This window comes from Callorhinus ursinus, unplaced genomic scaffold, assembly GCF_003265705.2.
Source record: "Callorhinus ursinus isolate GAN/ISIS: 27379988/994484 unplaced genomic scaffold, GSC_fseal_2.0 scaffold13, whole genome shotgun sequence".
NCBI classification, from domain to species: domain Eukaryota; kingdom Metazoa; phylum Chordata; class Mammalia; order Carnivora; family Otariidae; genus Callorhinus; species Callorhinus ursinus.
This window is the reverse complement of record NW_027397075.1, coordinates 23,439,082-23,464,789: the sequence shown is the minus strand read 5'-3', so window position 1 is coordinate 23,464,789 and position 25,708 is coordinate 23,439,082. Positions and strand designations below refer to the sequence as shown.

The 25,708-nt window shown below is 43.6% G+C and overlaps 1 protein-coding gene across 3 annotated transcripts in view; it reads right to left on the bottom strand.

The window, feature by feature from the left end:
- PLD5 (phospholipase D family member 5) overlaps positions 1 to 25,708 on the bottom strand; it is a 405,908-nt gene that overhangs the window by 97,537 nt on the left and 282,663 nt on the right. For all 3 annotated transcript variants that reach the window (XM_025878059.2, XM_073899910.1, XM_073899911.1), the window contains one exon: positions 18,252 to 18,379. In XM_025878059.2, the coding sequence (XP_025733844.1) occupies positions 18,252 to 18,379 (128 nt within the window). The remainder of the gene's footprint in view (positions 1 to 18,251; positions 18,380 to 25,708) is intronic.

Sequence of the window (25,708 nt, the reverse complement as noted above, 5' to 3'; positions counted from 1 at the left end):
GGTCGCTACACATCGTCCGCCTCTGGGATGGGGACCAAAGGAAGCATTTTCTTCATTGTTCACTCACTGTTGACAATGTTTGATAATCATTATTCTCGGGGCCATTCATTAGGGTGTCGCCTGGGTGAGGGACACCAGGGTCCTCTGGGAGGAGACAGAGGAGAGCAGAGCAGTGGCCTCTGTGGACCCACTTCCCAGGACTGTGTCCTCGGGCTCATCACTTAGTGTTTCTGGACCTCAGTCCCACATCTGGGATCCCCAGGAAAGTAACACAGGTCTCTGTCTCGTCACCAGCTGTGGGAGGATCGGGTAAATTAATGTGTAAGACAGTGTTTTATAAGCTAAGTACAGACAACGGGCAAGGCTGGTTATCCTTCAAAGTCTTCATTGTCAGGATATTTGCCGTAAAAGCATTTCATCTGCATTTTATCTTCTGAGGAGCTAACAAGCTGTGGAAGTACTTAGAAGAAAACAAAATAAATCTCTTAAACATTTAGCAAAAAATATTTCCTATGCCCATCTGCAGCGAGTTCCGGCCTTAGGGACACAAGGCCCCCTCCTCCAAGGGCAATGTAGATACGGCACCCACAGGGTGGAATGAAATCTTCTCTGTCTGCCTCATGCCCCAGACACCCTGGCAATGCCTGGCCCCAAGGATCAGGGTTCTCACACTCTGTTCTCTGATGGAATGGGTGCTCACAAGGTTTTCAGTGTATACTGTCAGAATTTTTCCTAGGGCCTGTAAGAATGTTTGTTCTGGAACTTGGAATGATGGATGGAAGTTTTGGGAAGGAGATTTGGGGCCAAATTTAGGAAGACTCTTCTAATGAAGAGAGAAATTCATCAATAAAGTCATGGGAGTGAGCCTCCCATAATATGAGGTGTGCAAGCGGAGGCTGGTCACTGGTGAGGAACACTGCCCAGCAGAGTTTCGCATCAGGAGTTATTTCGTTTTTCCCTTCCCCACCTCAGCAGGTTCTAGGTGCGATTTCTGGTGTGAGAAGGCGATGAGAGGAGAGCGCCACTTCTTTCTCTTGGAAAATGTCCCAAGGCCTTCCTCGCTGGTTCCTGAGCCTCTTCTACTTTGGGGCTTATGTTTCAGCTGATGAGACATGTCTTCTTTCCAGCAACTTCTGTCTCTTTTTTCTTGGTTCTGGGTGTAAATGCCAACTGACACCAAGAAACTGACAATGCCAACCAAAAATAACTTGAAAATAAAAACATTACGGCGGCCTTAAATACGGTGTTTTCCATCTGTTTTAGACACAATCTCTCAGATTGTCTGGCAGGCATTTCAGAGCTAGCGAGGCATCCAGGGCCGGCTTCCCAGCCCCTTCTGTGGCCGCGTGCCTCTGCATTTCATGAGGACTCCATCTGGGGACCTCGACCCGGAGAGAGGCCCAGGTGGGATTCAGGAGGATCTGTCTTCTTCCTCCCCAAGAAAAGTGCCTTCTGAGAAGACTGGTCACTCACCAGAAAGTAAAGGGAAGAGGACTAATCACCTTGTTTTAAATCCTATGCTTTGCTCAGAATTTGAGTTTAGAGATGGGTAAATAAACTTCAAAGTCCAGAGTTAACTCTGGGTTGAGACCCAAGTGAATGAGGCCAGGGGCCAAGAGAGAGGAGGGGCATGGGAATTTTGTCGTGCGAAGGTGAAGGGGCAGCAGTAAGTTAAATGAGAACCAGAGAGGCATTGAGGTAGAGGATAATATGCAGTATTATTGAATTATAATTCTAATATTACATCATTATTATTTTTTTAGAGGCAGGGGACAGAGGGAGAGAGAATCTCAAGCAGGCTCCACGCCCAGTGCAGAGGCCGGTGGAGGGCTCGAGCTCACGACCCTGAGATCATGGTTTGAGCTGAAACAAAGAGTCGGACGCTTAACTGACTGAGCCACCCAGGCGCCCCATATTATTAATACTATAGAATATTAAAGTGGTTTGAGCTATTTTTGTTGTTGTTCAAGTATTCATGTTAATTTGTCCTGCATACTTTAAAAATAATAGGAGACAAACACAATCTTTGAAATCTTATTAGTGAAGTGAACAAATCCGAAAAAAAAATTATGGCTGTGTTTATACATGGTGAAAGCATCGAAGAAACTCCGGACTCTCATCCCACCCACGTTAGGGGTTGCAGGAAGCCCAGGGAGGTGGGTGGCCTCCATGCCATTCACAACCCACACCCCCCAGGGGCAGGCCTGGCCAGCACAGCAGGGCACTTACTGTCCACGGGCTTGAGAAATTGGGAAGTTCTGTTCTAGCTTTACTGAAATATAATTGACATACAACACTGTGTAAGCTCAGGGAGTACAGCATGGAGGTTTGATATCTGTATATATTAAAAAATGATCACCATAAGGAGGTTAATTAACACATCCATCACCTCACACAACTACCTTCTGTTGTTGCTAAGATCCACTCTCTTAGCAACTTTCAACTATATACTATTGTTAATTAGAGTCACCATGTGGCATATTCAATCCCCAGAACTCACTCATCTTATAACTGGAAGCAAGGAAGGTCTTTGATGATGGACCCTAGGTGCAGGATCAGGGGCCTAAATATTTCCCACTGGGGTGATTATAGTTCTATGTGACATATGTCACACCATAATAGAACTATAATCTCTATAAACTCTCTCTCTCTACACACACACACACATATATAGTAAATGATTATGACATATGCAATTACTATTGAATTAAAATTAAATATATCTTAAAATATATTTAAATATGCATGTTTACTCAACACAAAGGAGTACTTTCGAGCAGCGTGGATGTCTCTAGAGAGTGAGCTGAAGCCCTTCTCTATTTCTGCTCCCACTCGAGAGGCCATCGCTGTGAATAGTTTTCTGGGTGTCCTTTTGCTCACATTTGTGCACCTAACGTCAGCGGCTTTCTCTGTTTACGGAAATGGAATAATGTTACACCCCTCTAAAGTCACATGGACCGATCTGACTCATGACCCCCCCGACTCAACTACAGGCTTCTCTCAGGGGCCCGTGACAATAGGAGCCTGAAGTGGAGACTGGTGGTGAGCCAGCCTGGGGCCCCTCTGCCCCTTCCTGATTGCCAAGGACTTGGTTCAGGAATGCACCTTCTCCAGCAGCCCCCCGCCCCCTACCCCATCTGCAGCATCCTCCCCAGTGGACTCCGTAATATACTCCAGTCCCTAAGCCTCCCATCCACTTCTCCACAGCTGCCACTCTTTTACCTAAAAACTCTTTGAAGCTTTCTCGAAAAACTTGAGGCTGAGTCCACCCTTCTCTGCATGACACCAGAGGTCCCAAGACCCCTCTCGCCTCCCTCCACTCCCCTCCCCTCCACTCAAGGTGGCGTTGTAATAGCCACGTGGGGGAACGCCTCTTCTCTGAACCAGCCGGGTCTGGGACCACCTCTGTGCAAAGGGAAACCCTTCTCCCCTTTCTTCATGTCACTCCTCTCCACGGACCCTTCAAGTTCAACTCCTCCGGAGAACCGCCCCTGACCCCTCTTCCAGTCTGAGTTAATTAAACACACATCAGACAGTATTAGAAATATTTTCTCACTTGCTTATCTTCTTAGTATAATGTGAGCTCCTTAAAGCAGAGGGACCTGGCTTCTGCATCTTTGAACCCCTAGCACATTCACTACAGCCTAGCACAAAGGAGATGCTAAAGGAATCTCTGCTGAATGAATGAATGAGTGAATAATGAATGAATGAATGAATCGGAAGGACCCTAGTGTGTAGCAGGCAAAGCAAGTTTTAGAGATGTTGTCTACTGAAAGCTCTCGGCAGATAAAAATGATAAAGATGTTCTGAGAACATCAAAATCATTTTATGAGAAGGCAGAGCCTAATCCATAAACGTGGAAGTAAAAATGTGCAGTTTTCATCAGTGCTGTGTGTTAATGGCATGAAAGTCTTTTCCAACTTCAACTTCCTGACGCTCTTGGGGAGTCCTGGGCCCTCTGACTTCCAAGGTGGCTACAGTTGGTTCATTTAGCTGATAAAAAACTAGCTTTTCAGAGTGAGCACCTTAACTCCTTAGGCTTGTGATTAACTTAGAAAAAGCAGTCTTCTTCCTAATTAAAGAGAGAGAGATGCTCTAGACTCATGCTTCCCAGATTGCCAGGAGTCCTGTATGGTTATCAAGCATTTGAGATCTGGATAGGGCGAGCTGAGATGCACTTTGAATGTGCAGTGCCCACTGGGTCCTGAGACTCATGGAAAAAAAAGGTAAAAATATCTCATTATTAAATGTTTCATATTAATGACATGTTGAAATCATCATATTTAGGGCATTTGAGATTCTATAAAATATATTAACGTCAATTTGACTTTTCTTTTTTTACTAGAAAGTTTTAAATTACATCCGTGGCTCTCATTAGTGGCTTGCAGTATATCTAAGGGACAGCTCTGCTTTAGAGGTCCAAGCTGCCCAGACCTGGGAGCTGACAGCCGACCGCTCTGGGGACGAAGCCTTTGCCATCTTGACAGGCGGCTCTCTACAAAGTGGAAGCATACTTTTTGTGTCCGGAATAGGAAGCAGTGAGTGGACAGTTTTCCCTCTTCCTAAAGGGAAAGTTGTAGTCATCCTGAAGGCGTGGGGCCTCCGGAGCTGGCTGGGAGGCATGCACAGCTGGCTTACACTGATTGGTTCATGAGCACTAGGAATTTTGAATCTGTGTGTTGCTTTTATTTTTATTTATTTATTTTATTACTATTTTTTAAAGATATATATGTATCTATATAAAGATATAGATACATATACACATATATACATATATATATTTATTTATTTGAGAGAAAGAGAACGCGCGAGTTGGAGGAAGAGCAGATGGGGAGGGAGAGGGACAAGCAGACTCTGAGCTGAGTGTGGAGCCAAACGCATGGCTTGATCTCACTACCCTGATATCATGCCATGAGCTAAAACCAAGAGTCGGAAGCTTAACTGACTGAGCCACTCAGGTGTCCCTATGTTTCTTTTAATGGTCAGTGTTCACTCCTGCCCCAAGGACAGTTATCATTTGTCTGAGCTGTCAGTGTTCTTCTCGGACTTGGGACTTCTCATTGGCCACAGCTTGGATATTAATCGGATCCATGGTGAACCTAAGAATAAACAGATCTGTTATAAGGCTGAAAGGGTGTTCTAGTAAGGAAAAGGCTATGCAGGGTCTTTTTATATATCCCTCGGTTCTTGGTTGTATTCCAGTTAGAGAAGGCTCTCAGATACTGAGTTTCTAGGTCTTTGGGATCTTACTGCTAATGTGGGATGTTGATATTTGTTTGGACCACTGACTCAGACAATTATTACGTAAGAAAAAGAGTGTACCACAGGAAAAAGAGTTCCAGAAACCAGAGGTTTGGGTTCCAGTCCTAACTCTGATATTAACTGATAGAATAATTCCAGGATGTTTTCCAGTTGGCCTCTCGGGAACAGTTTCCAGATCTGTAAATGAAGTTTCTAAAGTTCCTTTGTATCTCACATAATGGCTGTGAGGAGTAAAGAAATCAACGGGAAATTTTTAAAAGGTATAAAGCTCTTGGGGCGCCTGGGCGGTTCAGTCAGTTAAGTGTCCGACTTTTGATTTCCGCTCAGGTCATGATCTCAGGGTCTTGGGATCGAGCCCCGTGTCGGGTGCGAGCTGAGCGCGGACTCCGCTGGAGACGCTCTCTCTCCCTTTGCCCCTCCCCCCTGCTCTTTCTCTGTCTCTAAAAAAATAAAGAAAAAAACCCATAAAGCTTTTGTTGAAAACTGGAAAGCTATTAACATGTGAATCAATGTGTTCGGTTTAACTTAACCTTGCTTTATTGTGAAGCATGATTTTTCCCACCGGCCTCTGAGAATGAAATTCAGACCCACCATTTCTAGAACATATCCCACACCGTAGGCAATTAATTCAGAAGTGGAGGAGTATTTTTAGGCTGTTCTTAAGGTCCAAATATGATACATTCAACTCTGACTATAACAACAGAGAAGTAGTTTCACAGTTTGTGGGTGGGGGTTAAGAAGGCCATCGAACAAGGGCTGCAATGCAATGGAGCTAATTTTCTACATGCAGTTTCCAGGGGGAATTAAACTCCAGGAAAGGTTTTTAAGAATATGACAGTTATATTTTGGTGAATTCAACAATAAAGGACTGAAGTGACAGCTCATTATAATAAAAGATGCTTGAGCTAACAGTTGAAGTGTGCAGAATGATTTATGGGTATGAGTAGTATTCTCGAAAGTCATTGTATGAAGATAATACATTCCAATTTCTTCCAATTAAAATATGAAAGCTGTGGAGTAAAAAAAAAAAAATGGGACAATAAAGTTCACCTAAATGAGTCTTTTTAAATACAGTTGCTAAAATAAATGCATTTCTTAGGTCTGACTAAGCCCTCAAAGAAATCCAGTGAAACGTTTTTAATAAACTTTTGCTAAAGGAAACAAAATTTGTATGTATGTATTCAACAAGGTTTGCCAGTTAGAGTTTTACCTCAATATTAAAAACAGAACAAAACTCCACGGTTTAAAGTGGTATTTTTTTTGCATATAAAGATCGATCATCATAATAAATAGTGTATTTTTACCCATCCTGAGGTCAATGTCAGAAATGTGACCGAATTGTTGTGGGCCGGCTTTTGGGGGCAGACACTGCTCTGTCACCAGGTCCGACGTGCAGAATGAGGCTGTGGCCAGGCTTCTGGGGGTGCACACACCTGCACTGGGGGCCTGAAGTCAAACGGGGAAGCAGAGGTGCCGGGTGATGCTGCTGCGGCTGCTGACGTTAGCTCACACTCACTGAGCTCATGACGTGTCAGCTGTGATGAAGAAACTAAGCCACATCAACTCCTGCCGTCTCTTCCTGCCCTTAAACAAATGGTCCGGTGATGGCGGCCATTTTCAGCTTCCAGAACATTCCCTCCACTGAATCCTGGAGAGGTTACCGTTTAGCCCCTGCCCATGACGGGGAGCTAACTCTCTCACGGGGCTGGACTGCCCGTCGCTGCAAAGCTCCAGGGCTAGAAGCTTCTTGCTCACACTGATATAAGCCCTTTTCCCAATCTTGGATCCTAGTTCTCACGCCAAGTGGCTTTAAGCCTCACGTGGTTATTGAACATGCTCTCGTTTGTTAATTCATGCATTTATTGGGCAAAACAATTTTAAGCATTTAATACGTGCCAGGCACTGAAGTAGGTGCTGGGATTTCATGTATTAACCCACAGTCGGGTGACCCCCATCCCGGTCCTCAGAACTGGTTCCCAGACACCTACCCAGGATTCTAAAAATCGTCTGCAGGGAGGCAGAGGGCCGGAGAAGGCTTTTTCAAAGACTGAACATACAAATGGACATCTGAACAGACCATATATAAAAAACAGATCTCTGACACACGACCTGCAGCAACCAGCCCGGAAAGCCAAACCCTAACTCCAGTAGCAATCGGCTCCAAAATGGCCAGGACTTAACGCTCCAATTATCCTCATTTTGCCCACCCTCAATTCAGGATCAACCGGAGGAAGCCAAATAGGTATTCCTAACCAATCAATCGCACAGTATACCCTAGCCCTACTACCACCCCCTGCAGCCGGGCACACCTGACACCTTCCCTTCCTGCCACAAAGCTCCCCCCCCACCTGCCTTTAAGTCTCTACCAAATGCCTGTGGTGGTGACTGACTCCCTCACCGTAGCTCGCTCTGAATAAACAGCTTCTGCTTATTTTCACTTGGGTGGCCTGCACTTATTTTCACACTCCTGCTCAATTTCCCCTCATTAGCACCAATCTAATTAACTAGCTAAAATCTCTTTAAGTCTGGTTTCTGAAAACCACGGTTTCAGCTCGGTTTCCCAGATTTGGGCTACCTGTAAATCTGGCCGATTGCCTCTGTGTCTTTTACTTAAGCTGGTGATAACATTGGGCAGCACCAGATATAGAATGAAAAGCCCCTCGTCCGTGCCCCTCGGGACTCACTGCCCACGTCGTCACTGTACTGTTAACGAGGTCACACACTTTGGAGATTTATGAACTCTTTGCCAAAGATCATCAATAAACACTAGTGCCCCCAGAGTTCCCTTGACCTTGATCTAGGTAACTTACAAGGAAGGAAAAATGTTTCCTGGTCCTGAGCTCCAAGGCTACAACATATTGAGCAGGTTCAGTGCTAGGGGTGTCAGATCATTCCATTTCATTCCTAACAATTGCATGAGGTTTGTATTATTGGTCTAATTGTAGAGATACAGAAATCAAAGCTCAGGGGAACAAACAAACAAAAAAACCGAGGGTCATCTAATTTTAAAAGGGAGAGAGAAAATTCAGTGTCAGTCCTATCTGACTCCAACCACTATATTGTATTGCTAAGCAAGGACCTTGTAACAACAAAAATAACAAGGCTGCAAACCAGTGACTCTAGAGTCAGCCTGCTTTCAGAGGGAAAGTGCTCATACGACTATAAGCTGAAGTCCACATGGGGAGGTTACCTTTGAAGTACTGTGCTGAATTCTGGCCATCATATTTTAAGAGGGACTTTAACCAAATGGGATTATATCTAAAAAAAAAAAAAAAAAAAGTGGCCAGGATAAAAACCCTGAGACACGTCACATAAGGGGCCATGATGGAGATCTCAGATTATCATGCCAGTTAGGACACATTTATTCAGGGGCGCCTGGGTGGTGCAGTCGGTTCAGCATCTGACTCTCGGTTTCAGCTCAGGTCATGATCTCAGCTCCACCCTCAGTGTGGAGTCTGCTTGAGATTCTCTCTCCCTCTCCTTCTGCCACTCCTGCTCATGCTCTCTCTCTCTCTAAAATGAATATATAAATCTTAAAAAAAAAAGAACCTATTTATTCAGGAAGTAGGGGCTGGAGGGGCATAGGAGGGAAAATTTTGGAAATAAGTAAGTTTCACTTGGGAAAGCCCTACTAAGCCCCATCTTAACAAAGGCAAACAGGAAAGGGTCAATGATGCTCTTATTTCTTCACCTAACTGCACAAATTGAGATATTTTATAACAGACAATAGGCTGGCTTTGTAAGAATGTCTCCCAAGGGAGACTAGGGAAGAAATTTCCTACTTATGCCCCCTTTGAACAAGACCATCTGCCAAACTGGTACTTGAAAAATTGTAGAAAATAAGCATGACTTTGTCACTGAAGTTGTGGTCTGCTAATATGCGTCCTTTGTAAGAACCTGGGCCTCCCACTCACTCATTTACTTCAGAACGCATCTGCACCCAAAACTGACCTTTCTGAGCAGCCCCAATCATCTTCTAAATCAACACTGGGAGAATTAATCCTTTGTTTGCCTTCATTACGTGTTGCCTAAGGAATATTAATTATTCTCTGTTGTACTTCCACTTGAGTTGCCTTTTGCTTTGGTTCATTTTTATTTTGCTTCTGACATCTAGTTACCTGCATTACCAATGCGCCACTTCCCTAGGAGCTAAATGTGTCCTTAGAAACTCATAAATTCCGGGGAAGATGTAGGCGCAGGGCCAGCTCTGAATGGGGATGACAAGATGAGCTACAGAACAGAGACCACCTCCTGCCCACAGCGCGCCCACCAGGTCTTCAAGATCTGCCTCTGCCCTCTGTCCTTTTAACCGAAAGGAAAGGGGACAGAAGCCAGACCCAAAGACACGTTGAGTGCTCTTTCTCATTCTTAATGTCAGGCCACAACCTTAACCTTACGGAGACTTCAAAAGAGTGACCCAGCTTGGTGAGCAGACGGAGTGTGATTCTTGTCAATATCCCACCCAACGGTCATTGTCAGGAAACTGCAGCTACGGATGAGATCGGTAGCTTTTGGGCGATAAAGAACCATCACTATTAGATAAAAAGCATCAATATCAGCCAATCTCTTTGCCGTTTTTCCAAATGCCCCCTGGACATCAGAACTGCCCCTTTCTCCTATGTCCTCCATTTCTGTCAACAGGTTGGTCCTTCTCAAGTGGGCCCAGCTCCAGGTGCTGGAAACATGCCCGCTATTCCTTCTGGCTCATTCCTTATGGCCCGTCAGTCACTATGACGCAGCTTTGCCAGGCCTCTTCCAGCTCTCAGTCACTGTCTGTACTAGTCAGCATGCTCCAGAGAAACAGAACCAATAGGAGATATATACACACTTACATACACACACAGAGAGAGATTTATTTTCAGGAGTTGGCTTGCGATTGCAGGGGATGGCGAGTCCGACATCTACAGGGCAAGCTGGAGGGCTGTCTATGTTGTCGTCTTGGGACCAGTCCTTTCTTTTGGAAACCTCAGTCCTTGCTCTTAAGATCTGCAATTGGTTGGATGAGGCTAACCCTCAGTATGGAGAGTAATCTACTTTGCTCAAGTCTATGGATTTAAATGTTAATTGTACCTCAAAAGTACCTTCACAGCAACATCTAGACTGTTTGACGAAACAACTGGGCATCAAGTTGACACAATCGACCTTCCCCCATCATTACCCAATCCTGTCTCTTCTCTCTTTCATCTTGGCCACAGGCTCTCTGTCTCCCCGCTCTCCTCACCCCTCAACCTATGCCCTTTGTGGAGATTTCTTCCAGAGCTGCCAGGTCCTGGCCCCAATCACGATCCTCAGTGTGCCCTGTAGCCTACAGGACTCCATCCACACACCCCCATCCTGGGCATGCGCAGGCCTTCCCGGGCTTATCCATGTCTTTCCTAGCTTTGTGTCCAAGGGCTCTGCAACCAGGACATGCTGGTCCAGCAAGAAATTGATCACAGACCTTCTGACACACCATGCTTGCTCCCAGTTCTGTGTCTTTGCTCTGAACCCATCCTTCTTTCCTCAGCTCAATTACTACTTCAGGCTCAGATCAAATCCGAACATCTCATTGTGGTCATCACTCTTTACTCTGTGGGGATTTTTTGCTTCCTGAGTCCCCAAAATACTTGTCGCCAACCCTACTACCAGGGTTTGTGGCATCTAGCCGTGGAACACAGAGGACCCTGACTTAGCAGGACCCCACGCTTGCTGTAATCGCTCTTGCTCTCTCCATCTTGAGGTTCTTGTTTATTTTTTAACAAAAGGCCCCCCTTTTTCCTTTGGTACTGGGTCCCACAAATTATGCTGTTGGCCCCACTTGGCAAATACCCTAGGTGGTCATATTCACTTGAAGACTGCTTAAGTATTTTGCTTTTCAAACTGGATTATAGACTTTTTGCAGGTTTATATGATAAGTGCGGTTCTCTGAATAGACGTGCAACAACTCTGTCGATTATCTTTCCCACACGTAAGCCCTGGTTTGCCAATTGTCCAGTCGTTCTGTTGTTAAGGAGACAGGACACAACAATTACCAGCTCTGGAATCACATACGTTTCTTAAGGTAGCACATGTGCTAAAAAGAACGTTTGCCTGAGAGTCCTAAAACCTGACATAAGGGATGAGGGGTCGTAGGCAAGTGACTAGCACCTACCCTCCCCAACCCAGCCACCTCAGTGTTCTCATCTGTGAAGGGGGTACATCAGAAGGTCTGTGATCAATTTCTTGCTTTATTATTTTTTTAATTTTATTTTATTTTATGTTAGTCACCGTACAATACATCATTAGTTTTTGATGTGGTGATCCACGATTCATTGTTTTCCTATAACACCCAGTGCTCCATGCAGTATGTGCCCTCAATACCCATCACTGGGCTAACCCATCCTCCCAACCCCTCCCCTTTAAAACCCTCAGTTTGTTTCTCAGTCATGGTTCATCTCTCCCTCCAATTCCCCCCTTCATTTTTCCCTTCCTTCTCCTAATGTCCTCCATGTTATTCCTTATGTTCCACAAATAAGTGAAACCATATGATAAATGACTTTCTCTGCTTGACTTATTTCACTTAGCATAATCTCCTCCAGTCCCATCCATGTTGATGTAAAAGTTGGGTATTCATCCTTTCTGATGGCTGAGTCATATTCCATTGTATGTATGGACCACATCTTCTTTACCCGTTTGTCTGTTGAAGGGCATCTCAGCTCTTTCCACAGTTTGGCTATTGTGGACATTGCTGCTATGAACATTGGGGTGCATATGGCCCTTCTTTCACTACATCTGTGTCTTTGGGGTAAATATCCAGTAGTGCAATTGCTTTAGAACAGCATTTGTGGAAATACAGAGGCTTCAAGGAATATTTGATCCATAAAATTAAGTGGAAAGCAGTTCATGGCCAAACGGGTTTGATGAATGTCCATCCTCTCTCACCCTCTTAGAGATTCCCAGAGCACGTTAGCATACTAATGGCTCTGAGGAGTCCCACAGTAAGGAAACCAATTTAAAAGAAACCCATAGTTTCTCCCTGTTAGAGTCCACCTCTCAGTGAATAGCATTTCCTTAGACACATCTTGGGAAACACTAGACTGATTCTTCTCTGAGCTAATTTCCAGTTCCAAGATTAACAGCTTCAGTGATTCTGGATTCGAGGCAGAGCCTGGGCCGGGTCTGCTCTCCCACCTGAGCTCCAGGACAGGGATAGGTCTGGGCACGCTGCACCCACCACCCCCAGGTGGGTCACTGAGGGTCTCATAGCCAGCATGGTCACGGTCATGGGGCTCGTGCACCCCACGAGAGCTGGCCTGGTCAACGTACTTCTATTTAAGTCTTTTCAGAACAAAGGTGGACTAAGGTTAAAATACATATTAACAGAGTTTAAACAGACCTATTCCTGTTTGCTCTAATTATATTGGCAAATATATTTTTTAAAGATTTTATTTATTGGGGCACCTGGGTGGCTCAGTCGGTTAAGCGACTGCCTTTGAGTCGGGTCATGATCCCAGGGTCCTGGGATTGAGCCCCACATCGGGTTCCTTGCTCAGCGGGGAGCCTGCTTCTCCCTCTCCCTCTGTCTGCCGCTACACCACCTGCTTGTTCTCTGAGAGAACTCGGGTACCAAGCAACATCTGTCCATCTGTGGCCATTGTGTCTTCGTGGGTGAGTGGCCAGAAAGACATGAGTGAGTGAAGGGTTTCTTGGTGAACAGTATTGTTAGTTCTTCTTAAAGAAAAGAGCAAGTGAGATGAAATCTATAGTTTAGCATCACAGCTAGAGCGTGGAAGAAAATGATTTTTCATAAACGTGATGTATTGTTTTTTTTTAAATTATTAGCAGTGAAATAAGAGTGAGCGATTTAGAGAAAGATTGCCTGGATAGGAATTCTGGCTTTACTACTTCCTGGAAGGTGACCTTGGGTAAATCACTTATTTGTGCCTCAGTTTCTGCCTTTGTAAAGTAAAGCAATAATAGTATTATTTGCAATGAAGGGTTACTGTGAAAAGTAAGTTCATATTCTTTAAAAGCTCAGAAGAATGCCCAGTACAGAGAAAAACCTCAATACACTGACGCTTTTATTATTAGTATTATTATTTCTCCTACTTACCACACACTGAAGGTAATAACGGGTAACAATAATCTGATTGCAGTAGGAAACTTCAAAAAAACATAAAATTGATGAAATAGGTTGAATTTGACACTTGGAAAATGTATTGTAATTCTTCCCGTAATTGTCTGCCTCACACACAACTCAGCTCAAATGAAAATCTGCTCTAATGCACGGGTCCTGCTGAGCAGGGTTTTATGCCACACCGAGGTAGACCAAGAAAAATCCCACACAATCAAACGCGGTTGAAAGGAGAACTAATTCAAGGTGGATGATTAAGTGCAGTAGTGTGATCCCAAGTGCTGAGCACTACGGGGAAGGGTGGACAAGGTAGGAAACAGAGCTTGTGTGTCAGCGTGAAGAGGAAAGAGAGCGGGGGTGGGTGTGGAAAGAGAAGTTCTCCAGTTCTATTAGCAGCTGACACACAGATGCAGGGGAGCGGAGGGGATGCTGAATGCTCTTGCAGAAGAGTTTTAAACCCCGTCCCCTCCCCAGCTCTGTCTCCTCTCCAGCCCCATCAAAGAATAGAGTTTCTTCCGAGAGGAAAACGGGAAAGATTGTTAAGAAAAGAGGAATGGGATTTATTTTAATTTTTAAGCATGTGGTTTGGCAGGAAATGGCAACCCTGTGTTGATGTGCACCTGTGTCCCAAATTGCTAGGAATGCAATGAAAGACACAGACTCCACCAACTTGACCGTCCATCTAAAGAATAGGAGACCCATCTCCAAGTGCCTAATTCCTACACAGGTTAGAGAGTGTTTTATTATGTTACAAGAGAGATGAGCAGCAGAATAGGATCTGTTCTGTTTTTATTTTTCCAATATTATCTTCATTTGGAAGATGGCAATCACAGGCACCCTTAAGTTGCCATGACAACTGAAGAAGCCATATGAAGCTATTAGCACAGTGTCTAGCACACGTACAGTAGGCTTTTGGAAAAAATGACACAAAGATTTCTTCCACTCACCTCCTCCCAATTCCCTGATCCCCATGGAGCTTAACCTGTTATTAAATTTACAACCAACAGAAGAATGCAGATTTCTGCAGAAGTCCATGTAACCTGAAATCACCAATGGCTTAAACATTTGTCACCAATGTATACATTTTATTCCCAGCCTCTTCTCCAGCCTACCCAAGGGTGCTCTCCTCCAAGGGCTATTTCCACGGACAACTGGAGAGCATGTCCCTTCGCCTGCCCTGTCTCTATGGTCACGTTTAGAATTGTTAAAAAGGAGGCAGCAGGCCCAACATGGAGTCACTTACGTTAAACGCATGTTAGCAAACTAAGACTTATTGGAGTTTCAACCACCCTGGAATGTAATGTTTAACCAAGGAATTACCTGGTCTGCACTCAGTGAAATAATCCACCAGATAGATCTCTCCTATTTCCCTTAGGAAGGTGACCTTGCCTACAACAATTCATTCTTTGCCCATAATTACCTTTTCTGCCCCCTTTCCACCTTTAAAAACCTCTTCTTTTCTACAGCCTGGCAGACCTCCTTTCTATTGTTAGGTGGGATGCTGCCCGATTCATGAATTGTTGAATAAAGTCAGTTTGATCTTTGAACGTACTTGGTTGAATTTCTGTTATTTAACAGAGTGCTGAGCACTTTTTCATGGCTTCCCCTCTTAATTTATGATAGATCACAAAATCGTTTATTTTTTAATCCTGCATTACATTTACTCCATACTTAAGAAGCATCATGGTATCAATTTACATTTTCAAAAGTAAACTTTGCTGCTATATCTGGGCTTGTCTTTTATTTATTTATTTATTTATTTATTTATTTATTTATTTATTTTTAAATTTTATTTATTTATTTCAGAGAGAGAGAGAATGAGAGATAGAAAGCACGAGAGGGAAGAGGGTCAGAGGGAGAAGCAGACTCCCCGCCGAGCAGGGAGCTCGATGTGGGACTCGATCCCGGGACTCCAGGACCATGACCTGAGCCGAAGGCAGTCACCCAACCAGCTGAGCCACCCCGGTGCCCCTGGGCTGGTCTTTTGAAGGAGAGAAATCTCAGGAATCCACTGTTTATTCTCCCTCTCATTACATGGCTTATGAGCTGAGAACAAACTAGCCATGGGACGAGGTCAGAGGGCCAGATCTGAAGGCCCAGCGGACACAATGGCATGATGGAGAGGTGGTAATTCTCCTTGCTGAGAAGGACATTAAATGAATTGCAAAGAGCTGGTTGATCCTTGGCAAAGGCGTTTGACTAGCTGTGAAACAGAGAGCTGGGTCCTGGCACTTCTTCACTTTGCCCTCTGACTCGTGGGCAACTCTGGCCTTCTGTGTAGGTGAAGGGAAGCTAGCTACCACTTCAGAATGTGTAAGCAAGCAGAGATCTGAGATGGTTTTGTTCTTCTCTTGACCCACAGGAAGTAACTTGCAGCCCCTCCTTCATCTGCGTTTACCATGTTTAAAGCGGGGAAAATGTCACAGTTCACAATGAGGATCCAAGTCTAAATGACGACAGAGGTAAAAAGTGAACATTTAAAAGATCAACCTACTTTCCTACAAAACAAACAGCAAAAATCAGAGACAAAGGAGTAAGCCTCAAGCAGGGAAGCCAACACATGAATATTTTATGTCCATCTGCCTAAGGAAATTATAGAAATAATTTGCTCAAAAATTTGGAGAAAAACACCATTAAACCTCAATAATTCAAACCCCATTCAAATGGAGTTCACAGAACTTTAAACCCTATCAGTTAATATCAGTTAATGACAAAGGAAATACAATTTGGTGGTGGGGAAGTGCGTTCTCTTAAAAAAAAAAAAAGCAAATGATTCTTAAGTTAAAAACCACTTAGCAGAATTTACGTGTAATCAATATTGTTACAAAACCAATTTTGTCTATTTATTATAAAAGCCTCAGCAGAAAATTTCTGGGCAAAAGATGCTTACTGATTAGCAAAAGATGAACTCAGATATTTCTGTAAGTTAGACTATAACACTGTCCTTGCCTTGACTCTTGTTTCTGAGGTAAGCCAATGTTGCTATAATCCATACTTTTTATTTTAATTAATTAATTAATTAATTAATATATTTTTAGAGACAGAGAGTGTGTGCACACATACATAGGAGGTAAGGGGTAGGGACAGAGGGAGGGAGAATCCCAAGCAGGTTCCACCCTCAGCATCGAGCCTGACGCAGGGCTGGATCTCATGACCCTGAGATCATGACCTGAGCCAATATCAAGAGTGGAACCCTTAACCAGCTGAGCCATCCAGGTGTCCCTAATCCATATTTCTTCTATCCATGTTTGAAGGGTCATCGGACACGAGATATACTAAATCAAAATTCGTATTTTTCCTATCAGAATTATTACTGAAACGAATTGGCTTAAAAAATTTAATACTGAAATTCAATTCCGGGCGCAGGTCTACTCATCTTTGAAACAGAGACAAGAATACTTTGTCCATCACAGGATCACTGTGAGGCTTAAATTAAATAATCCACTTAAATGGCCTAGAACAGCACCTGGTGTGCAATATTCGCTAGTTATTATTGTCACAATTGTTAATCAATACTATTATTTTGCTCGGAATCATTTTTATATCAGTAAAAAATTCCTGAGCAAATATAAAATAAAGTATGTTTTGTCAACCTTGGATGGTGACTTCTCCCAAAACTGATCAGAAAACTTTCTTCAGTGTCCCTTCTTCCTAGGGTGAGACTGTCTTCTTAGAAACAACAGTTGTTTGGGCTTCGGGCCTGGATGACCCTGACTATCCTTTAAATATAAAACTAGGAAAAACCACCTTAGATCAGTTGTACTTTGGCTCTACATTGTCTGTTTCCTGGAGAGGGAAGTTTTAAATTTTTATTTTAGTATGTAGTTTGCCCATTGTCTATTTCGTTTACAGCCATAACAGAAAAGTGGAAGAACAGAATTTGCATGCATGGAAGGTGGCATTTTAAGATTTTATTTATTTATTTGAGAGAGAGAGAGCACAAGGGAGCGGGGTGAGGGGTAGAGGGAGAAGCAGAATCCCCGCTGAGCGGGGAGCCCGATGTGGGACTCGATCTGGGGACTCCAGGATCATGACCTGAGCCGAAGGCAGGCGCCTAATCGGCTGAGCCACTCAGGTGCCCCAGAAGGTGGCATTTTAAAAAGAAAAATAGGACAATAGTGGAAATTGGGAGGCAAATGGTGAATCAGTTGGAAGCCAATAGTACAAATATCATGTTACTCTCTCTCAGATTTATTTTATGTAGTGGTGTCTTTCTTTACAAGTTATAGCCCTTGCGTTTGTCTACACATTCATGCTTTCAAGAGTTCAGCCAAAAGCGTGTATGCGCCGTGTAGCATGTGTGGTTGACCTGCCTGTCCTCCTATGCACCCAAGAATCGAGAACTTCCAGCCACCAGTTGACTAGTGGGAAAGTGATTTGCCATCCTCTATGGATCACCCTGACACAAATAAATACCTGAAGATTACAGATGGTTCAAGTGCATCTTCAAGGTATCTGAAGTGAATTATTTGCAAGGAGGAGGCAACACCGTCATGTGAAGATTTATTCAAGGAATAACACAAATGATTACTCTTCTAAAACATACGATCTACGCTGGATTTATGTTTTCCTCTGTCTCATAGATTATGTGATCTCACGCTGAACAGTTAGGTTTGGATAATATAAACTACACACCAACCTGCTCTACAGAATCTGGGGGTAGCATCTGACTTACAAGAGGACCGCAACTATGGCAGTGTTTGGGAGAAGATGATTCTGTCAACGAAAGGGCTCTCATGTTATATTAAATGGAGATGAGCCTATTAAAACTACACAAGTAAAAATAATGCTGCAGGTTTTATTTCCCACAACCACGGCAGAGAGGCCCACATGCTTAATGGAGCTGGGAGCTTTGATGCCGACGTAACTCGGAGTTTATGTAACGTGGAAAGATTACCTGTCCCAGGGATTGCCAGTCCAAGCCAGCACTGCCGATGTAGACATGCTGCTTGTCCACGATCCAGAAGGAGGACTGCAGCCGGCCCTTGTTGTAGGCAGTCATGTTCATGTAGGTCACCTCTGCTCCTGGGGAGTTCAAGGAGATCCTGGTCAGCCTCAGTGTCAAGGCCTTGAACTTGCAACCAGACATCTACCAGCAACAATACTCATGATTTGCAATGATGGCAACTGGCATTCAGGGCGGCCAAATATTTATATTAGTTTGGTGCACAGAAGGCCCTCGAGGAGTTACTTTGTTCTCAAAAGAAAACAAAAGGAAAATGAGAACAAGAATTACAGGGACACCTGTGCACAAGAGGCAAGAACATGGCCTCCCCAGTCAGATGTGATTCAAATCACAGCTTCATCATTTACCACCCAGATGGTGAGATTTGTGCACCAAGCTCTTTTAGTTTTGGAGTAATTTTCAAACAAATTTGCAATCAATAAAAGGATCGTCCTGTTTAGTAATACAGCTCTCCTCAGCAAGAAATGGGCTTTCTTACACTTTTCTATACGTTATTTTCACTCTTGACCCTGCAGTTGCTTTTTCTTCTTCATTTTCCCTCTTTGTGACTTAATTTGGACTTGGCCTCCTCCTGGCCTTTCTTAATTTAAGAAAGGTTCTTAATGGTTCTTAATTTAAGCAATGATCATTCAAGCCTTACAAAAATCAACTGTCATGCTGTTACCTGTTGCTGCCTCAGGACTATGCATTTACAACTTCTCAAAAAGAGCATATAGTCCACTGAATGCAATTAAATCTATTTATTTGTTGTTTTTTATTTGAACGTAGTTGACACAATGTCAGTTTCAGGTGTACAACCACGTGACTCAACAAATCTATGCATGATGCTCTGCTCCCCACCAGCCACCACCATGCAGCGCTGTTCCAGCACCACTGACTATTCCCTATGCTGCGCCTTTTATTCCTATGACTTAGTCATTCCGTAACTGGAAGCCTGAATGCAATCCAATGTAAATAAATGCAATCCAATTTAAATGAATTTTTTTTTTTTTAAGAGAGGCAGAGAAGTGGTGGGAAGGGGCAGAGGGAGCGGGAGAGGGAGAGAATCTTAAGCAGGCCTCATGCGCAGCATGGAACCCAATGTGGGGCTCGATCTCACGACCCTGGGACCACAACCTGAGCCAAAATCAAGAGTCAGACACTTCACCAACTGAGCCACCCAGGTGCCCCTTAATTTCCACTTTTTTAAAAGAACAGACCTCTATGCATATTTTTAATGAAGCAAGCTACTTTGTTTTCAGATATTGAATATTAATGAAGCAGATGTATTCTGGTGGCTTACTTCATCATCAGAATCTTCATTAGCAGAGGAAGATGTGACATCATATGCATAAAGATATATCCAGAATACCAGAAAGGAAGGGTGATGTATACTATGAGCTTAACCTGTTACTCTCGGGAAAAGGAAGGTAAAGCATGCACCGGGCACCGCAGCAGGGGGCTGGTGACAGAGGCTATGGGATGGGAGTGAGATGGAGGGGAAGCAAGCAGGCGGGCAGACGGCCTCCGCCTCCAGCCATGCGGGCATAGTCTCATCCAAGGAATGGTTACAGGCCCCAGAGGAGGAGAGGCTGGGGAGAGCAGGGTCTGAATGTCCACAGCGGGTGGTTGCCATGGCAATTATGGAGAGACCCACCGCTGCACAGATGCTGTGGTACCCCCCGGGCACCCAAAGACACAGCTACCAGCGCTCCTGAGTGGATGGAGAGCAGCATGTGGGGGATCAGTTTCCCATGGCTGCTCTAACAAAGTATCACAAACTGAATGGCTTAAAACAAGAGAAGCCGATTGTCTCTCAGTTGCAGAGGTTGGAAGTCCAGAATCGTGGTGTTGGCAGGGTCACACTTGCCCTGAAACCTGCAGGGGAGACTCCCTCCTGTCTCTCCACAGCTTCTGGGCCATCTCTGCTATTCCCTGGTTGCTACCTGCCAACCCTGTTGTCCCATGAAGACTTCCCCCCATCTCTGTTTTCTCCTGTGCTTACAAGGACACTAGTCCTGTTGGATTAAGGGCCCACCTCACTCCCGTGTGCCCTCATCTTAACTAATTATATCTCCAAAAACCCTGTTTCCAAATAAGGTCACATTCTGAGGTTCTAGGGGTTAGGCCTTCAGCACGTCTTTTTTGGGGGACACAATTCAATCCACAAGAGAGCTGGAGGCCACGTTCACTGGCTGTGCCCTTCAGTCCACCAGGCTGAGCAGCACTGAAGGATGCATCTTCTCATCTCTAGAAGGAAGAGAATGAAGGTGACCTCGGTGTGTGCCTTAGATGCTACTTACAACAGGTGTCGCAGGGTAAGCCTTCACCTGCCTTCACATTCTGACTAGAAACAACTTTATGCCTCTGCGACAGTGGCTGGCTCTCACCTCCTGGCCTGGGACACTGTCTGAAACTTGACGCACGACCAGTTGCTACTTGTCATTGGACTGTGTTTTAGTTCTTAGATCCCTATCTGTTCCCATTCGGGTCTGCTGCAGCCCCAGCCCACTGGTCCCCTAGAGGGAACACTGAGCCAATCCGAGGGGCCCATGGGGACCGTCCCTTCTGACCCCTCCATGCCACACTGCATAGCCACTGCCCTAAGAGTACTGCACCAATGTAGTTGGCAGTTTAGCCTAAAAAGTGTGATTTCAGGGACTGTGGGGCTTGTGTAATGCTCTAGCCAGAGCCTCTACAATTACTTATTGATGCGTACAATGATTCTATAAAGGAACAGAAGCTTTCCTTCAACATACCTTTACTGACTATCAATATATACCACCTACTGTGTTATGTGAAATCAGGAACACAAGACCTAAAGTGGCTGAGTCAAGTTCAGGCACACAAATAGAGTGTAATGTTTAAAGATTTTAAGTATCTATTTGAGAGAGACACAGAGATAACAAAAGAGATAGAGAGAGAGAGAGAGCACAAGCGGGGAGGAGAGGGAGAAGCAAGCTGCCCGCTGAGCAGGAAGCCCATCGCAGGGCTTGATCCTAGGACCCAGGATCATGACCTGAGCCAAAGGCAGACACTTAACCGACTGAGCCACCCAGGTGCCCCTAAAGTGTAATATTTAAAATGACTGGGAATGTTGGGGCATCTGGGTGCCTCAGTCAGTTAAGTGACCGACTCTTGGGTTTGGCTCTGATCATGATCCCAGGACCGTGAGATTGAGCTCCGCAGTGGGAATTGGGTTCCCCGCTGGGCATGGATTCTGCTTAGGATTCTCTCTCTCTCCCTCTCCCTCTGCATCTACCCCCACTCACCCTCTCTTAAAAAAAAAAAAAAGACTTGAATTGTTCAGACGTTAAGGGAACACTGAGTATCTGAAAGGTCAGGAGGGGGAGTCCCCATTGCTCTATCAGGGGACTCCAAGAGAGGGCCAAAGGCACGAAACACAAGAACGGCTTCACAGTTCTGCCTGGGGCCAGGGCCACCTGTGGGAAGGCCTGCTGAGCTGTGTGCAGAGATTAAGCAACATGTAGTAACAGTAACAACCCTTTACTCAACACCATGTGTGCCCAGCATCAACAAGGCTGTGCTACAGCAATCCCACAGGGGATGTTGTATTTTCCCCATTTCAACATACAAACTACTGGATGTGGTGTCATCAATCAACTGAAAATATTTGATGATAAAGCTGGAAAAATGTTTGCCTGCATATGGTTTGTGGAATAGCCCCACTTTCCCTTTAAGAATGACCTGTCTGTTTTTCTATCAATCTATCCTCCATCTGTCTCTGAAGATGCTTCTATCTTAATTTATACCTAACAGATATATAGTCATAGCCAATATGTCCCTCTTTATTACATGCATATTATTCAATGGTTAGCCTAAAATAATTTATTTTACATGCCCTTAAAAATATCTTTGTTCACTGGTTACGCAGATTATGCTCATCCTACTGTCTTTTTTTTTAAATTTTATTTTATTATGTTATGTTACTCACCATACATTACATCATTACTTTCTGCTGTAGTGTTCCATGATTCATTACTTGCATATAACACCCAGTGCTCCATTAAGTACGTGCCCTCCATAATACCAACAACCGGGCTAACCCATCCCCCCACCACCCTCCCGTCTAGAACCCTGTTTGTTTCTAAGAGTCCATAGTCTCTCATGGTTCGTCTCCCCCTCCGATTTCTCCCCCTTCATTTTTCCCTTCCTACTACCTTTTTTTTTTTTAACATATAATGTATTATTTGTTTCAGAGGTACAGGTCTGTGATTCAACAGCCTTACACAATTCACAGTGCTTACCATAGCACATACCCTCCCCAGTGTCTATCACCCAGCCCCCCATCCCTCGCACCCGACACCACTCCAGCAATCCTCAGTTTGTTTCCTGAGATTAAGAATTCCTCATATCACTGAGGTCCTATGATACATGTCTTTCTCTGATTGACTTATTTAGCTTAGCATAATACCCTCTAGATCCATCCACGTCATTGCAAATGGCAAGATTTTGGTTTTTTTGATGGCTGCATAATATTCCATTGTGTGTGTGTGTGTGTGTGTGTGTGTGTGTATCACTTCTTCTTTATCTATTCATCTGTTGATGGACAGCTTGGCTCTTTCCATAGTTCCATAGTTTGGTATTGTAAACATTGCTGCTATAAACATTGGGGGCACATACCCCTTTGGATCAAAGATACAAATGTTAGTGATCCGAAGGTAAATACCCAGTAGTGCAATTCCTGGGTCACATGGTAGCTCTATTTTCAACTTTTTGAGGAACCTCCATACTGTTTTCTAGAGTGGCTGCATCAGCTTGCATTCCCACCAAATGCAGGAGGGTTCCCCTTTCTCCGCATCCTCGCCAACATCTGTCGTTTCCTGACTTGTTAATTTTAGCCATTCTGACTGGTGTGAGGTGGTATCTCATCGAGGTTTTGATGTGGATTTCCCTGATGCCGAGTGATGTTGAACACTTTTTCATGTGTCTGTTGGCCATTTGGATGTCTTCTTTGGAAAAATGTCTGTTCATGTCTTCTGCCCATTTCTTGATTGGATTATTTGTTCTTTGGGTGTTGAGTTTGATAAGTTCTTTATAGATTTTGGATACTAGCCCTTTATCTGATATGTCATTTGCAAATATCTTCTCCCATTCTGTCGGTTGTCTTTTGGTTTTGTTGACTGTTTCTTTTGCTGTGCAAAAATTTTTTATCTCGATGAAGTCCCAATTGTTCATTTTTGCCCTTGCTTCCCTTGCCTTTGGCGATGTTTCTAGGAAGAAGTTGCTGCGGCTGAGGTCGAAGAGGTTGCTGCCTGTGTTCTCCTTTAGGATTTAATGGACTCCTGTCTCACATTTAGGTCTTTCACCCATTTAGAGTCTATTTTTGTGTGTGGTGTAAGGAAATGGTCCAGTTTCATTCTTCTGAATGTGGCTGTCCAATTTTCCCAACACCATTTGTTGAAGAGACTATCTTTTTTCCATTGGACATTCTTTCCGGCTTTGTCGAAGATTAGTTTTATAGAGTTGAGGGTCCATTTCTGGGCTCTCTATTCTGTTCCACTGATCTATGTGTCTGTTTTTGTGCCAGTACCATACTGTCTCAATGATTACAGCCTTGTAATAGAGTTTGAAGTCTGGAATTGTGATGCCACCAGCTTTGCTTTTCTTTTTCAACATTCCTCTGTCTATTCGGGGTCTTTTCTGGTTCCATACAAATTTTAGGATTATTTGTTTCATTTCTTTGAAAAAAGTTGATGGTATCTTGATAGGGATTGCACTGAATGTGTGGATTGCTCTAGGTAGCATTGACATCTTCACAATATTTGTTCTTCCAATCCATGAGCATGAAACGTTTTTCCATTTCTTTGTGTCTTCCTCAATTTTTTTCATGAGTAGTTTATAGTTTTCTGAGTATAGATTCTTTGCCTCTTTGGTTAGATTTATTCCTAGGTATCTTATGGTTTTGGATGCAATTGTAAATGGGCTCGACTCCTTAATTTCTCTTTCTTCTGTCTTGTTCTCAGTGTATAGGAATGCCACTGATTTCTGTGCACTGATTTTATATCCTGCCACTTTACTGAATTCCTGTAGGAGTTCTAGCAGTTTTGGGGTGGAGTCTCTGGGGTTTTACATATAAAATATCGTATCATCTGCAAAGAGTGAGTTTGACTTCTTCTTTGCCAATTTGGATGCCTTTGATTTCTTTTTGTTGTCTGATTGCTGTGGCTAGGACTTCTAATACTATATTGAATAGCAGTGGTGATAGTGGACATCCCTGCTGTGGTCCTGACCTTAGGGGGAAAGCTCTCAGTTTTTCCCCATTGAGAAGGATATTCGCTGTGGGTTTTTCATAGATGGCTTTTATGATATTGAGGTATGTACACTCTATCCCTACACTCTGAAGAATTTTGATGAATAAAGGAAGCTGTACTTTGTCAAATGCTTTTTCTGCATCTATTGAGAGGATCATATGGTTCTTATTCTTTCTTTTATTAATCTATCATATCACATTGATTGATTTGCGGATGTTGAACCAACCTTGCAGCCCAGGGGTAAATCCCATTTGGTTGTGGTGAATAATCCTTTTGATGTATTTTTGGATCCTATTGGCTAGTATTTTGGTGAGAATTTTTGTATCCATGTTCATCAGGGATATTGGTCTGTAATTCTCCTTTTTCATGGGGTCTTTGTCTGATTTTGGGATCAAGGTAATGCTGGCCTCATAAAATGAGTTTGGAAGTTTTCCTTCCATTTCTTGGAACAGTTTCAGGAGAATAGGTATTAATTCTTTAAATGTTTGGTAGAATTCCCTTGGGAAGCCATCTGGCCCTGGGCTTTTGTTTGTTGGGAGATTTTTGATGACTGCTTCAATTTCCTTAGTGGTTATAGGTCTGTTCGGGTTTTCTATTTCTTCTTGGTTCAGTTTTGGTAGTTGATGCATCTCTAGGAATGCATCCATTTCTTCCAGATTATCTAATTTGTTGGCATATAGTTGTTCATAATATGTTCTTATAATTGTTTGTATTTCTTTGGTATTGGTTGTGATCTCTCCTCTTTCATTCATGATTTATTTATTTGGGTCCTTTCTCTTTTCTTTTTGATAAGTCTGGCCAGGGGTTTATCAATCTTGTTAATTCTTTCAAAGAACAAGCTCCTAGGTTCGTTGATCTGTTCTACTGTTCTTTTGGTTTCTATTTCATTGATTTCTGCTCTGATCTTTATTATTTCTCTTCCCCTGCTGGGTTTAGGCTTTATTTGCTGTTCTTTCTCCAGCTCCTTTAGGTGGAGGGTTAGGTTGTGTATTTGAGACCTTTCTTGTTTCTTGAGAAAGCCTTGTATTGCTATATACTTTCCTCTTAGGACTGCCTTTGCTGTATCCCAAAGATTTTGAACAATTGTGTTTCATTTTCATTGGTTTCCATGAATTTTTTAAATTTTTCTTTAAT